The sequence below is a fragment of the Hyposmocoma kahamanoa genome, unplaced genomic scaffold, assembly GCF_003589595.1.
Source record: "Hyposmocoma kahamanoa isolate Upper Pololo Valley unplaced genomic scaffold, ASM358959v1 220, whole genome shotgun sequence".
Taxonomy (NCBI): domain Eukaryota; kingdom Metazoa; phylum Arthropoda; class Insecta; order Lepidoptera; family Cosmopterigidae; genus Hyposmocoma; species Hyposmocoma kahamanoa.
The window spans coordinates 4,976,640-4,993,655 of record NW_020653740.1 but is presented as its reverse complement, the minus strand read 5'-3'; the positions used below and the strand labels follow the sequence as shown (position 1 = coordinate 4,993,655).

At 37.3% G+C, this 17,016-nt stretch overlaps 2 protein-coding genes across 2 annotated transcripts in view; one reads left to right on the top strand and one right to left on the bottom strand.

Annotated features, from left to right (window-relative positions):
- The window catches only part of LOC113227960 (protein FAM49A), a 62,204-nt gene extending 54,720 nt beyond the window's left edge, over positions 1-7,484 (top strand). Inside the window, exon 5 of the mRNA XM_026461075.1 lies at positions 4,939-7,484. Coding sequence (XP_026316860.1) covers positions 4,939-5,203 — 265 coding nt within the window. The 3' untranslated portion in view covers positions 5,204-7,484. The remainder of the gene's footprint in view (positions 1-4,938) is intronic.
- Positions 7,485-11,320: 3,836 nt separating this feature from the next.
- On the bottom strand, positions 11,321-13,669 carry LOC113227980 (nuclear envelope phosphatase-regulatory subunit 1 homolog). The gene is made up of 4 exons (XM_026461093.1): positions 13,532-13,669; positions 13,143-13,214; positions 12,504-12,638; positions 11,321-11,936 (listed from the first exon to the last, which is right to left on the bottom strand). Exons 1-4 carry the CDS (start codon positions 13,557-13,559, stop codon positions 11,794-11,796), a joined length of 378 nt encoding a protein of 125 aa, XP_026316878.1. The 5' UTR covers positions 13,560-13,669; the 3' UTR covers positions 11,321-11,793.
- Between the last annotated feature and the right edge of the window lie 3,347 nt (positions 13,670-17,016).

The window sequence follows — 17,016 nt, the reverse complement described above, 5'->3', positions numbered from 1 at the left end:
ACACACACACACACACACACACACACACACACACACACACACACACATACGCGCGCGCGCGCACGCGACCACTCGCTCAGTCACAAGCACGCACAAGTAATTTAATTGCTTTGTAATTAACATTATTTAATTTCCCATTGTTTAGTAAGTAATTCATTGGTTTTTAGAAATTTTCTCGTCTCTAGTAACTTTTCGCATATAATATATATTGTATACTTCGTTTCAATCCAATTTCAACAAAGTGTAATCTAACAAATCACTGACCATAGAGGGTCTAGTGATGGCCACTTGTAATGCCAACTACATATCGATTAATTAATTGAATGAATGGATTTGTTAAAGGGAGTCTTCTAGCCATATGTAGATTTCCGAAATCTTAATTTATTATTAATAAACAACTATAGACAGGTCATGGATGTATAGATGAAAATAACATCACTTTTGGACTAACATTTTTCACATACAATTTTGCGATGCTGTTCGGATGAATGTTGTTGGCGACAATGGTGAGATATCAAGTCGATGTCTTCGAAATATACGTGAATGTGTTGCTTGTTCGATATATTGAGTGCTCAAACACTCTTCTTTGCTGTTTGTTCGGAATGGATTGGAACAGACTTTACATTCTTTCCAGAATTGGTTACCTACGAGACAGGCTTTGCCAAGTGTAGGAGCCAGTGTAACCGGTTTAGATAAAGTTTAAAAGTACATGTCTTAAACATACGTATTCCATAAGGTGTAATATGTTCCTGTTCCTGTTATCGGTAACTGAACTGTATTTATTTTTATGTACAAATAAATAAATTACTTACTTACTTACATAAGTACAACATAAAAAATATCATATATTTTAATACAAACAGCCTTATTTGTCGTACTAAGTCTATCACAATCGACGAGGCAAACGATCGAGTGCTATGATTTGCACGCGTTGATAGGCACTCGGTAAACACAGTAATTAATTCCCTATTCGCCTGTTTTAATTGATTACTTAACATCCGGTGTTGGTTAATAATAAACATGTCTCATCATGTGTGCACTTGAACACAATCTCTTTGCGCTCTTCTGCGTAAAAGAAAAGTGTCCTATTCTAAAAAAATACAGAAAAACGCACATGATATCGTTGCCTATATACAATAACGCAGTATTATAAAATAGTACTATTTTGAACTAAGAATATAGTGAAGAGCAGAGTAAGTGAAATTTTATCATGAATAAAGCACCCGTCAACATTTTTTAAAGCCATTTGAAGATAGGGATATATTTTTTCTGTAGCGAGTGCTTGTTGAACACCGGTCATAGATAATAAGTGCAGGTACGAACGTAGTAGGCAATAAGTAAAGTCATGGATTTGGTAGATCACTATTCTAGTTTATGCTATGCTACACTAAACAATAATTTCTTGCCTGTATATGAAAAAACACTTAATTACATAAAATCTCACTTTTAAATATTTATTTTTGCAAATTTATATGCCAAATACTAAACTCTTACAATTTTTAACGCACTAGTATTTTTATGTTCAGATTGGAGATGTATTTTGTGTGGAGTACCATTGGACACACATGTCTTTGATTGAAATTAATTTTCCTCGTCAAATTTTTTTTTATATGTAAGATGGTTGATTTATTGACGATAAAGTTTGCATATACTGCTCGTCGCTGTATGCTTAAGTTAAGTCGTAGTATTTGCAGAATACTGCGCAGTATTCAAATGTGCAAAGGTATATAAGAAAACTACGTTATTTTGTCACTAACAGTTTCTGGTACAATCGTCTGCAACAAACCCGCCTCCCTGCTGACTAGCTGTCGTAACTATAGACAAATATTTAAGGTTTACATATCGCGAATCGTAGCTGATGCCAATTAAAATGTAGACATGCTACGGTTAGTGTTCGCTTCTGACAGCTTAGTAAGATCACAGGTCTCTCATTGAATTACAACAAAAATATCGAGTTCCTAGATTTTCCTGCACATTCGAAGTGAAACTTTTTTTTAGCATCCGGAATCGCGTATATTTAAAACAAATCGCAGTGGCTTGTATATTCAAATGAAGTTGTTCATATATAGTAAAACACGATTAACTGTCGTTCACGATATTTTTGACGTTACGACGACAGACTTGCGAGACAATGGGAAATACTAGAACGACAGTCGTCTGACGATAAATAAAATGTCACGATAAAAGTGTGACGACAGATAATCGCAACTTCAAACGATTCTGTCGTGCAAACGATAAGGCGGCTGCCGTGAACCGATAAATTGTCGTCACGATCTCGTGGGAACAGCTAGACACGACAGTCGTTCAACGATAAAATAAACGTCCACGACACAGTCACGGCAGATAGTCAGGATATGGGAACTGGCAAGACGCGACAGTCGTAATATCATGTAAAAATATATAAAAAGATAAATAAAACGTTACAACATAATGGGAACGTTACTGTCAAATAAGTAATACTCTACCAAATTAAAAGACGCAGGATGCGGATGAAGCTTCATATTTGGCATTGCCTTTTAATATGGTCGAACATTACTTAACAGTAATTGTTTCGGACGGAGAACGAGAGAGAGTAAACTCCCTGAACGTGACCCAACACCAGATCGCAACTTTTTGAGAATACGCAAATTGCGACATTTTTTAATGCGGCATTGATATACCCACGTGAGATTGGATTTTGTAACATGAAAGCAATCTATGTAGTGAGTCTGTGCCATTCAAACTTTAATGGGTCAGTTCCAGATTAACAAGCCTATGATTTTTTTTATAATTTGTTTTACAGTACGCATTTTGTTTTTTTTTTTTAATTAGACCACTTTCATTCTAAAGGTGTGAAATATACGCGATATGACAAAAATGTCAAATACGACATTTAATTAGGAAAAGGTACGCAACACATTCACCTAGAGAAATTGAAGTTTGATTTTTATAGGAAATATTCATTGAAATTATAGAATATTTAACACAAATAAAGTCCGTGTTTCCAAATGTTTATTGGCGAAAATAAAATAATAATTCAATAAACGATTATGAAGATTATGATTTGGTTATAATCCTACCACGTTTGTATATTATAATACTGGAGACTTCATAATCCTTTGTATACTTATCCAAGCTCGCAAAAGTCTAGTCGTGTAACAAATATCAGGTTTGGGAAAATTTGTCTATTATTTCGAGTTCTTAGGTTTTCGCGATTGTTACACATAGAAAATGAAACTTTTTTTCTGGATTTAAATCGCGTATATTTGGTTTTTATAATATACGCGACAAATATACGCGATTTAAATCCGGAAAAGTAGTTTCATTTCCTTTGTCTATTATTTTCATCTGTACCTACCTAGCATACAATTGTATTTTATTAATTACTCCTTTCATACTTATGACTGTGACGTCTTATCGAAACGCATTAATAGTAGGCACTAATTAATTTCATCTGGACCTATAATTAATTGATGGGTCGACATCCTGCCAAGCACCCACCAGCAGTACGTTGTACACACATGCGAAAGTAATCAGTGACCGCTTTGTTTATCTACTTGCCCTCAATTTGATGTCCCTTTGTGTACTACGCCTATGTAATACAAAGTTTAAATTATTGATTGAATAAAAAGCTATTTGGTTGCATATCACATGCACACTACTGCTGGACACGGGTCTCAGGAGGTTAGTCCATCACATCGTGCCGGAGCACGTGAATTAGCGACTTTACATTCACACTATAAAAATTATACTCTTTAGGTTGTATTCCAGGACTCTACTCAATCCTCAAGTCAGGACTTGAGTATGATTTCAAGCACTGGAAATACGACCCTAATGGGTTATACTCAAGTCCTTGCCATTAGGGTCGTATTTCCAGTGCTTGAAATGATACTCAAGTCTGCTCAAATCCTGACTTGAGCATTGAGTACAGTTCTGGAATACGACCCTTATTTTCTAAAGTCCAAGCTTAGGAGCTATTCAAACTGAAAAAAAAGTTGACAATTGCATATTTTCCCATTCATCGTATACACTTATCGCTACTTCAATTAAAATTTTACCTTACCCTGTTTAGACATAAGGTCCAATGTTCGGTTAAGGTTCACAGTAACATTCTATATTTGAATTATCGTTTGTTTTTCATAAAAATAATTATGATAATTTTTCGATATCAGAACATCGTAGCTGTAGGTACTCAACTAATCAATTGAATGTTTATCTTAACTGTTAAGATATTATAATATGTAACCTATTATATACTAAAGAAGAAGTGACGTTTTATCGTATTAAATAGTTTCTCAATAATATATATACGCCTGTTTCCGTAGATTCGAATGTATCCGAAGCTAGACATTAAAAAATAAATAGATGTTACATTTTGTAAATGAGAACAAACTTTAGCACACAGTTTTTAAGTCCACTGACCCGTTTATTCTAGTGACGTTAACCTTTTTCAAAGAAACTAATAAAAATCTAGAAGCCAGAAAAGCAAACACGCTATTTACACAGTACGTTCAATTAACTAAACGTAGTCGTTCCCGCGAGTTCTGTCGACCCGGAAAGGTGATTTTATTACGTCATAAATCTCGCAGCACAGCATCTGTGACCCCAACTGGTAGCATTCGTTTATTTAGTCGAATACCGGCACATGTGACGTGGTTTATGATAGGGTTCTGTTATGATGAAACACATGGTTTTTGCCAAGTCTTTTATATTTTACAGATGCCTTGGATAGAAATTAATAACTCATAGATTAAATAAAATATTGCGCAGATAAAATCTGCTGATAGAATACATTTACGAAAAACATTAGTTCGTATTTTTAACCCCCGACGGCAAAAGAGGCGAGTTATAAGTTCCAAACCTTTGTCTATGCATATGTGTATCTGCCTAAATTCTGCTAATTTTGTGTAAAAACTGTGAAGACACCCATCGCATAACAATCATTTTTTTCTATTCCAGAAAACTAGTCGCCCAGTTCAGTCGCGAAGAGACATCACTACTCGTTCTCCGCGTCATGGTAGGACTGATCATCCTTTACGATTGGGTGCATCCTTCAGGGGCCTTCTGCCGTTCATCATCAGTGGACGTCAAAGGTTGCGTTAAATTTCTCCAACAACAAACGCCGGCAAAGGCCGAGCCCTTGCTAAACGCCTTAAGGTACACAACTAAACATCTGAACCATCAGTCGACGCCGAAGAATATTCGGACGCTGCTGGCAGCGTGAGGACAGCACTCCAGCCTTGCATGTTGCTGTGGGGAATGAATCGACAATAATTTGCGGGGACTTCTCAGCGGCACGCTTTATGTTTACTCTCCTTGTACCGACCACCCTTACTCCGCTTTTTTGGGTTGCACGTAAAGCATAGATCGGGCCAAAGAAATATTTTTTTGGTCGTTGGCTCAGACGGCAAACGCTTGATCCACGTTTTAGTAATTCGTATTTATTTTAGGCTCTTCAAAGACGCTTTCGTCCCAAACCAAACTTTTCCATATAGTTGCTAACGTCTCACGCGCTTGTCTATATTTGATAGGGCCAATGTAGTAACCAAATAAAATAATTCATTGGTTCCGTAAAACCGCATTTGGAGAGAAGTTTTACTATAATTTTTTAAACTAAATTATTGGGTCTAAAGAAAATACTTATTAGGGATAAATATTCGAACAAAAACCACAGAAAGCTGTGGATACAATAACGTTGAGTTTATTTACAAATGACCTCGATTTTATTTACAAATAACGTCGATTTTTTTACAAATAGGTCGGTTTAATTTGCAAATAAAGTCGATTTTATTTACATATAACTTCGATTTTATTTACAAAAAACGTGCATTTTATTTACAAATAAGATCGATTTTATTTGACTAATAAACTCATAGATGCAGAAAACTATTTTTGAACGTTTTCTAATACCTAAATAATAGTCACTATGTGTAATGTCATAGCTAGCATAAAGAGGCTTTTAAAGCTATATTAATTATTAAAGAGAATTGTTTCCCCTCCCCAGACGTGCAAGGTAAGGTAAATTAGATATCACAACACAAATTATGATACAGCAGTCATTCGCAAACTGTAAGTTAGCTTTTATAAACCTTTAAATAATAGGGAAGCTTACAATAGATACTTTTAACGTAATTATATGTAAGAAGAAAGTATTATTTGTGTTATTATCTACTGTGTAAAAATGCCTTTCAAATTATATTAATTGGTTACCACGTCATGGATTGTGCAATATAATTAATTCCACTGTTCGTTCTTATATTAACTTTTATTATAGCACATTTCTACTGAACGTCGGTTTGTTTTACATATCGTTCCTTCCAACTTTAATGGACGTGAATTTTATTTGACTAACGTTGTAAGGCACGATATGAATGAGAAATTCTACTTATTTCAGTGCAATCGCACAACGCAGTGATGTTTCTTTCAAGAAGACTGAAGTGATAATGCTCGTGAATTATAATTATCAGTAACCAATATTGATTATTAATTTTGCATTTAATAATAACGATGTTGATTTTATTGTAACGCTTACGGTCAACCCTACGTCCACCTTTGTGTAGAACTGTAACATCGCAGTCATAAGCGGGTTTACCCCCTGTAAGCGGAACTCCAAAATCAACCAATCTAGAATAACTTGATAAGAACACGCCTTAAGGTGGATTTAAATCCAAAGGCCAAACGAAATTTAAATCAGATGATGCCTTTTAAACTAATAAATTAAGTCGTGTTAACACAAATCTATCTATACATTTACCACTGCCTTGATGTTATCTATCATAGCGATTTTAAATGAATTTTTATATGACGCGTTTTCTGTTCACGATTGTAATGTCAATCCTACTTCGCCCATTTCTCAAATTTAAAGTAATTGAAATGTACAAAATCCGCATAAAATAGTCCATTTGCGTAACTCAGTGGAAAATTCAACCTGGCTTTTTTTTATAACATCAAGTGACAGGACGAACAAGTCGTGCGCTTGATGGTAAGCACCACGACTGTCTGTTGTCTGTGACTGTGTCACGAACTGCAAAGATCTGAGGGGTACTACCACTGCGCCCGTCACACTGAGACATAAGTTGACAAGTCCCATGTGTCTGTAATTAATTATTATGGGAAGAGGTTTGATATGAAGCCTTGTTTTAATATCTCCAGTGAACTATATTAGAGGATTGCAAGATTTGTTAATTATTTTAATCAGAGATGTACGGAAAAACAAGGTTATGAATACAGCACACTTTCGATTGTCAACTTTTTGCTAAATAAGATTTATTTGTGCATCAATCATGTTTTTTTATATACTGCTAGGAATTGCTCGAGCTCAACGTTTATAAATACTAGTTATTTTTATAAGTGAATAAAAATTCGGAACAGTTGCTAATAAAATATTATACCAAAAAAATTGATACTGGGTTTAGATGACAAGCGTTCAGACGCGCGTTGAGGGCTATTAGTGAAAGGCGTGTGTAACGCTTATCATGAACTGACACTAACCTGGAGATCTACTCCCGTTCTTCATCCGAAACAATTACTGTCAATTAAGTAATACTCGACCAAATTAAGAGTCGTATTCCAGAACTCTACTCAATGCTCAAGTCTGGACTTGAGTATGATTTCAAGCACTGGAAATACAACCCTAATGGCAAGGACTTGAGTATGATTTCTAGTTCTTGAAATCATACTCAAGTCTTGACTTGAGCATTGAGTAGATTTCTGGAATACAACCCTAAAAGACGCATAATGCGAATGAAGCTTCATACTTGATTGGTCGAGTATCACTTATTTGACAGTAATTGTTTCGGGCGGATGTCGGACAGAGAACAGATGTGTCTGGGGCGTAGACGTTGCCGTTTTATTATGAAGTTAGTCTTATTACATTTACATTACATTTTGTCAACACAGTAACTTATTCAATAATGGTCTTTATTTTAAAAAACTTTAATTATTAATCGAATTTAAGTATTGTCTTTCACTAGTGCACACTTATCTCGTCTTCTCTTGTATAGTGTTAATTGATAAAGATATGGTAATTTAATAGATCGACCTGAATTTCTAAGAAAAAGGTACATAGTAAAAGCTGGTAATGTAGGCTTCGGGTGTATTGGGGAATTTTAAACCTGGAGTGTTAAAAATCGAGAACGTTTTTATAGATCAATGTGAAATTGCAATGGACCATGTGTAGTTGGTAGATACTTCATATTTTCTACCGAAAACGCGAGCATTGTTGTCAAAAGTAAACACTAGCGCCACGAAATTAAGTCTAAATTGAATAATCTCTCGTCAGTTTTTAAGTAAATACGATTAAAAATGAAGATCGATGAGATTTGTTCACTGAGGTTTTGGTCGATCTGTATTTATGTATTTAGATAGTTTGCACACACGATCAGCACAATACTAGATAGTGTGTAGGTGTTGCATAGTGAATGTCATTCTGGATGCGAGATACCTTTTTAAAACTGCGTAAACAAAACGAGAGGTTTAAAACTTAGTGTTAGTGTTAGGGCGCCTTCAAATTAGACGCTTATAGAAGCACTGAATTAGCGCCACTGTGGCGCGGCCACTTCTGATTTTCATACAATATTTAGATGAGCAGTTGCGGCGCGACTGTCGTGACATGTGCGCGTCACTTTTGCAGTCCCAAATAGTGAACTAAAAATTACTGCAGCGCTCCTATAAGAGTCTAATTTAAAGCCGCCACTCATCAATAGAAAATCATATTTGTTTTTAATAGTTTTATCATGTTTTAGGAAGAGTAAAAAATTATATGATGATAAATAGTGCCCAGTTCTGATGTTAAACTATGCAATTATTAAGCGAATTGTTGAATTTTCTTTATGAACTATCGTTCTTATTAGAATTATATCGTATGGCATTTATTATAGGAATTGATGGTTCGAATTGACGAAACGGCATAATAAATATTCCAAAATTTTACACTGCCCTTTATATATTGTATTTGACGAGGTTTTTTACAACTCCATGTTGAGTCTAAGCTTCTAGTTTAAAAATGAAGTATTGATTGCTTATGAATTATTGTATGAATAAAAATTATGTACGACAATGTGCTTGTTTTAAATTTTCTTAGATTATATACTTCTAATGTCAAATTTATGATAAAATGTCGACTATGTCTATGCGACTGTATGTACAGCAAAGTCCTGAGAGCTAATTATACTTATAATAATTTGTTACGAATTTAGTAAAATTTTTAGCAAGTTTTCTATGAATAAAAATTCGGTTTCTAGTTATCCAGATTGTTGTTCCCATTATATAGAATTTCGAGAGGGCTTGTATGATAGACCTAATATTAGTTTCATTTATTTATTGTATATAATAAACACACCAAAGTTATAATAAATTTGAATAGACTCTTGTATATTGTGTTTTTATTACAAACCTACTAAACGACTAAAGACTTCCGAGTATTATTTATATACATTTAAAACAGTATAAAGGTGACGCCCACAATTATAGTACAGTACTTTAAATATTGTAAATTATTATACTTTGCTTCCTGGATACATTAATCTATTTTTTAAAGTAAGTAATAATTACCTGCATTCAAATGCTTTAAAAAGTTGCTTGCCTCATCAGGCAATCGAACCGACGAAATGTGAAAAAAACACCTGTAGTTTTATGAATAATAAATGGCGATCTTTACCTGATAATCTAATTTCAAAAATTCGAGCATGAACAAGCTGGAATAAGTGACGCTCAAAGACGGATGCTGTAGGACCAGAACCAGAAGTGTTCTATTCACTGGTATAACTGACATTACCAAAATCAATATCTACTACTAGCAACTATACAAAAAAATACAAAAATTTCAAGAACATTTGGAGAACCATTACGGTTTGAGACAAGCCAGGGAAGCACTCCCAACGCTCAACGGAAGTCTATCCCGAAAATTTCTTAACTGTAACTGCTGCTCTAACGGACAATGGTCCCTATCCCTAACACCTTCCCAATTTAGATATGAATCTACGCAGAGCGTCGAAGAATGGGGAGGAAACGGTCGCATATATCCTGTTACAATTAGACAACAGCGCCGATAATAAACCAACCGGCGGCGGCGCGCCGACAAAAAAGTGTCGGCGGCGGCGGCGTTTCGGCGACGCGAGCGCGACCCTAAAACGAATTTGTATATCGGTGTTTGTTTTTACAAAAACCGTTATACAAATAGTTTTTCAAAGGAAAAAATAAAATCACGTATTTTCTATAATAATCAAATTTTTATCAGTTCGATCAGGCGCTCTGATCGTACGCACGCGCTTGCTTCCATATTGTGTATGCGTAGTGAAAATGGCGACGCCAGAAATTGACAAATGAATTTTTAAACAAAACCTTTTTAAGTATAAAATCACTAACTTTTGTCGCCTATCTATGTCACCTCTGCTGAGGACGGACGGCACGCTTGCCTATACTGCAGATGACAAGGCAAATCTTTTTGCCTCAATCTTTGCAAAGAGTTCGCGTCTGGATCTAATCTTACCTCAGGCTGGCTGCACTATGGCGCCAATTCGCATACGCCAAAAAGAGGTACTTAGAACTCTGCGGAATCTAGACGTGAATAAAGCTAGCGGGCCAATTGTATTTCCAGCACTAGTCCTACGTAACTGTGCGCCTGAGTTGTCTCCTGTTCTCACACGCCTACACCAGTAACGCCTCTAACTTGAGACTGGTGTAGTTCGCAGGTCGTGGAAGCTTGCAAACGTGCAACCTGTGCCAAAAAAGGGAAGCAGAGCTGACTCTGTCAACTATAGACCTATCTCAGTAACTTCCATACTCTGCAAGGCTATAGAACGTGTACTCAACAACCGTCTCTCGTCGTACCTTAAAGACAACGACCTCCTCAGTGATCGCCAGTACGGATTCCGACGACGGCGATCAACTGGGGATCTTCTTATGTATGCCTGTCACATATGAAGCTAGGCTATAGAAAAGCAAGGTGAAGCACTTGCAGTATCTTGGGATATTTCTAAAGCCTTTGATAGGGTCTGGCGCGCAAACCTTTTAAGTAAGCTTCCCTCTTATGGGCTTCCGACTGACTTTTGCAATTGGATCTCGGATTTCTTGAGCGAACGTTCGTTTCGAGTGGTCTTAGAAGGCTACTCTTCCGAACATATGGCGATAGATTCCTCAGGGTTCCGTACTGTCTGCAACTCTCTTTTTGCTGTATATCAATGATATGTTAATTCCAGGTACCTTTGCGTGTGCTGATGATAACACACTTGTAGATAGGTACTTGACCAATGCAAGGGTCAGTGAAGAGGAAATCCAGTCTTGTCCATTTTTTTTAGTTCTTGTCCATGGTTAGCCGTTTAGATTTGACATTCAAAGCAGTCTCCGATTGGGGCGATGCCAAATTTAACGTTACCAAAACGCAGGCGTGTCTATTCTCCACAAAACGGAGTCCCTTGGAGCTGACTCCGACTGCCTAGGCGATTCCTGGCGAATCCACGCGAAGTGTAGTGTGACGTCAAACGTCGACGAAATACTACAACCTCAAGGCGCAGTCGTGAGAATGCTTGCGAATGCTCGAGCATTCCACGTGCGCCTTCTAGCGCAGCGAGGCGAAATTGACGCTTCCGTTCCATTCCGTTCCGCGGCAACGTAAATTAAGACGAACTCGAGTGGCACAAATGGGACCCTGCACCCGTCGGACATAAAATGGGGGCGGAGACGTGGAGTTAGGGACACCAGTCTGTTACACCACACCATACCATAAGGGGCTTTAAATTCCAACAAAAAGTGAAACGAAAAGTTTATTCTTAAGTAATATTTACAAATTAATTATTAATTACATACAAGTGTGATCTAATTGGCCGGACGCGGCTTGAGAATAAGCTTGCCAGTATCGTCACAGGACATGTTGAAGTCGTTGAGTACGGAGCGCGTGCGCGCCGTGATGATACTCGGCGCGATCACCTTGCGGTGCACACCCATCATGAATAGCAGCACTGCAAAAAAGAAATCTGTGTTAGTGCAATAATTTAACAAGCTGTAACTTGTCTGGGCATTCTTGTCGGTTATCAATGAAATCTGCGAGTAGAGAATGGATTCTCTCTTCTATAAATTTCTCTGGTTCGTTCCGTTAATAATGTGATGTTAATTCCACAAAAATTATCACGGTACTTTGTACCGAGATTATTATTATTAGTAAAATTTCATTTTCCAGCTAAATATTTCTTAAAATTTCTTTACATTTTTTCAAATTTTTGTATATACGTTTTTCTTTTGTTTTTGTTTCGTAATTATTTACTTATGTTTTACGTTGAATGTTTTGATCGTTTTTTGTTCCATTTTCACTTTTGTCTTTTTGGGTTCATTATGGTAAAGAAATAAATGTATTTTCTTTCTTTCTTCTTTCTTTCTAAAAATATAAAACACTCCAGAAAATAGTTGATGTTGAAAAATATAATATTCCAACAAAAGTTTCCAAAGATCACTAAATTGTAATGATGCACATGACTCTACCAAGGCGCAAGAATGTGACTAGCTAACAACATTGAAGAGAAAAACATTACCCAAGAAAGTGGAAGTGAATGCAAAGATAGGATGGTTCCACAGTGATTGGCTGAGTGAGACCACAGGTGTGAGCGGGTCGGTGAGCCAGTGCCAGGCAGCCATCGCCGTACATACAGACACCACTGCTAGAACAACTGCAGGCAGAATTTAAATATTATTATTATTACCACCTTTTTTCATTGCATGAAACTCCTGAGATCTACTGCTAATAATAAGACAAGTGATTACTGACTATCTAGGTAGTGCAGGGGAGTCGGTTTCTATTCAATGTATCAACTCAAGAAACTAACTTTAAATTTTGACAAAATTCTACTCCAAGAGTCAATTTAAATAGTTGTAATCATAGTACAGGCATTTCTGTATGTCACTGCCGGACTCATTTAAAATTATTAAAATTACTGTCTCTTTATTTGCTGTATCCAGTACTTTCATCACATCTCACTATTTAAAAATGTTCAGTAAATATTAGAAGAGAGTTTGGTTTGTGTAGACAATATGAAGGCAATTTTTGCAGATTGAATAGTAATACCACAGAATAGTGAATATGGAAGGAAATAGGGGGTTAGGGTTAGCAACGGGACACATAATGGGAATACATATAAAAAATAGTAATTTTTTAAGAATAACTTATTGCTTACTTCTCCATCTCAATGTGGCAGGCTGCAGACATCCGATTACCTCAGTCAGACGACGCTCAAACGCTTTCAAATCTGAAAAATTGTATTTAAAAAAACCGGTACCTTCATACTCAGTTTTATTAGTAAACAAACATGGTTGCTTCCTAATATGGTCATTGGAATCTTAAAAATATACTAGCAGACTTTAGGTTATCTCCAAAATTAATTTAGTTTGTAGTAAGTATTGAGAATGTTGTGCAATTTTGTAGGCTTAATGACACAAATATTTATATTGCAACAATCGTGTAAGATGATCTTACACGACGCCTCTGGAAAAACTACTAAAATTTTCATCTAAATGCCAAAGAATTTAAGCAAATTGTACTTCGTGCAGTTTCTAATCGACTTACCATCACATGCTGTTTGTTCTAAAGACATTATGCAATGAATTAACTAACTGCAAGCACAAAATTTTTCGAATAAATACAACATGTTAGAAGAAAATCAGAGAATTAAACACACTATTATCCAACCAATTCAATTTCGATTTGTCCTTTTGACAGCAGACTGACATCAAATTGACAGTCAGCTGGACCAATAATTTTAAAAAAGTATGTAAAGTATTTTCAGGTAAGTTTTCTCTTCCTGATTTCGGTGACAATTTATATTATTTCAAAATTCTAGAATATTGTCATGGAGCATCATTTTAATATTCGAGTGTAGCAACCTGAGACATTATTTAATATTTCATGATAATATAATCGAATAATAAAAATTACCACCGAAATTAGGTAGAGAAAACTAATGTGAAAATTACCCAAATTCTGCAAATTATGTGTACATACATACTAATTCTATGGTACATACTTAAGTACATAATAACATATAGATTGGGTATGTACAGGTATATTATAATATGTACACTGTAGTGGGATCTTCGTCCATGCAAGGGTCACACCACACCGCAAGTGGATCTCGGCCGTTGGAATGTATTTCCGCTGTGTCCACAAATTAGAAAGATAATGTATCAACCTGTATCAACCGCTCCCTCAAACCGTAACTAAGTAACAATAAAAAGCAACTCACAGTAAATATACCTTTTTATTTATTGTTATAATCTAACAGTTAGATAACACGTTTCTTGCCTTACAATAAGCACACACACCAATATTAAACAATAAAGGAAGAAAAACAGATGGTAAAAAAAATCTAATTAATAGTGAAACGAGAGAGAAAAAAAATGGCGGGCTTTTGTAGTAACAGTTATTGCACTAAAAAATGTTTTATTTTAGGTATTAAATACGTTTTGAGTTTCTTAATTATTTCTTACCATTTAAAGCAGAATGCTCAGTAAATAAATAATGACGCTAATTCTACGCCTGTATTTTTGTCGTATATTAATTAAATTTTACGGCTTGGGAAACATATTTCTGCATATACTCAAATTAGAAGGTTACAAACAAATAATAAATGAAGAACCACTGACATATATCCCGACATATATATATAAGAACCCTGCAAAAAAACTGGTAGAACTCAGGAATGGCCTTACTACACTCAAAGAAAAAGTAATTTCGTTAAAGAATCTGATTTTCCAGAAAACAAAATATTAATGTGTAGTACTGAAATCAAAACAGCGTTCGGCTTAGTGAGCTCAATATCTTTGTATCCATTTTTATTAAGCTATTGTTGTCTTCGTCTCCGAAAAAAAGTAAATACAATGGGAAGGCTACATTTCACCCTCGAGGCTCTATAGGGCTTGTTACCCGAACCAAGTCAATAAAGGTTCATTGGGAGACTGCGGAAACGCTTGCCTACTAATCAAAAATGGCTTCTGAAACTGTGGACAAGTCGCCATGAAAAATGCCAAAATTGTCACGAAAATTACAGTTTACAATTTTCCTAACTGCATTCTTAATTTATTAAAGAACGCTTAACGCTTCGTGCGAATCTTTGGAATATCCACAACATAGAAGTGGAACCCAAATCTACGCCTAGTCCCCCGGTGATGGAAAGGAGAAAGCGGAATTAAATCGTGTAATTCCATCGTACACTCTCCGTGATATGTCCTGTAAAATTCCGATAAGCTGGCAATTTTACGGCGGTGTTCAAGGCTCTGCAGCTTCGCCTCCACTAATTCCGAGTCACCTATAAGCTTCTTGGCACGGTTGTCAATTGAATCCAAGGTGGCCAGTTGGTATGTAGCAGAGCCATCCATAAAGGTGGCAGCAGTACTCCATGCACGACCGGATTAGCGCTTGGTACAGCTGAAGCAACTGTCCCGGTGAGTGTGTCCCTATCTACTGAGATAGAGTTTTCCGGAGAGACTACGGGCTCGACAGCAAGACCAGGGTATAGCGGGCGTCCGGGCCAAGCCCTCCGCCAGTGATACGCCTTTGCGGGCGTCTCTGACGGACACGGTCGTGGGTATGGACTCGCTGGGGTTTGTGGTTAGCTGCAGAGACAGACATGTTTGTATGCCCCGGTTGCAAGTGTCCGGGGCGTCTGTTTCGTGAGCAGCTAGCGCGTCTTAGTAGCGGACTAGTTGAGGGTCTGTATGCGAGGAGACGCGCGGAGCACGTGAGTTGCCCTTTAAGTTGGAAGCTATGTCCAGAGATTGTCGCAGGACACTGCAACTGGCATCTCCGGCACTAGCCCGGAGAGCTAGTAGAGGATAAGCTAGATATCCTCCGGTCCCTCCAGCCGCTTAGGTTATTAGGAACTGGAGAGACGTTATTTTTCGGCGTCGGTAAGTGAGCGTGCCTTACAGCTCCGCCGCCAATGAGGAGATTTGGTAGTGGACTCAGAGTCGGCGGCTTAGCGGTGGCAACTGCTAGTTGTGCAATGCGCAACGGGAATTGAGCGGGCCTACAGCTCCGGTACCTATCTGGAAAATAGGGAGGGTATTGTACGTGCACCTGGGGCAGCTCACCCGAGGCACTAGCCTCTTGAAGAACTGAATGAAGTCAAGTGACAGAAGTCTGTGAGAACCCTGTACACTGGCTGATCTGGAGTCAAAACCTGAACTTGTGAGGTTCCTGTGCGCGCACAGGTTATAGTTTCCTTCTCGTATATCTCTTAAGGGTAGGTTGTACTAACGTAGAAAGATGTGGTGCTTGTCCCGGTGTGAAGTAACGCCTCAGCCTGGAAAGGATCCCAAACTTCCTTGCTGCATGTTTGGTCATGGATTAACGTATCTGCAGAAGTACAAATTGGACGACAGGTCCATTCCAAGTAGCTGGAGACAGTCGGCTATCTGTAAGACTGCCTTGAGTGTCAAATCCAAACGGCTAACCATAGACTCTCGACAAGACTGGATTTCCTCCACTGACCCATGCATTGGTCAAGTACCTATCTACAACTGTGTTGTCATCAACATACGCAAAGGTACCTGGAACTAACATATTGATATGCAGTAGACAGAGTTGCAGACAGTATGGAACTCGGAGGAATCTATCGCCATATGTTCGGAAGAGTAGCCTTCTAAGACCACTCGAATCGAATGTTCGCTCAAGAAATCCGAGATCCAATTGCAAAGTGGGAAGCCCATAAAAAGGAAGCTTACTTAAAAGGTTTGCGTGCCAGATACTGTCAAAGGCTTTAGAAATATCCAAAGACACTGCAAGTGCTTCACCTTGCTTTTCTATAGCCTCGCTCCATGCGTGACAGGCATACACAAGAAGATCCCCAGTTGATCGCCGTCTCCGGAACTCGTACTAGCGATCACTGAGGAGGTCGTTGTCTTGTTGTCTTGTCGTGGGACAAGAGACGGTTGTTGAGTACACGTTCCATAGTATTGCACAGTATGAAAGTGACAGAGTCAGCTCTGCTTTCCTTTTTCGGCAAAGGTTGCACGTTTGCAAGCTTCCACGACCTGCGAACTACACCAGTCTCA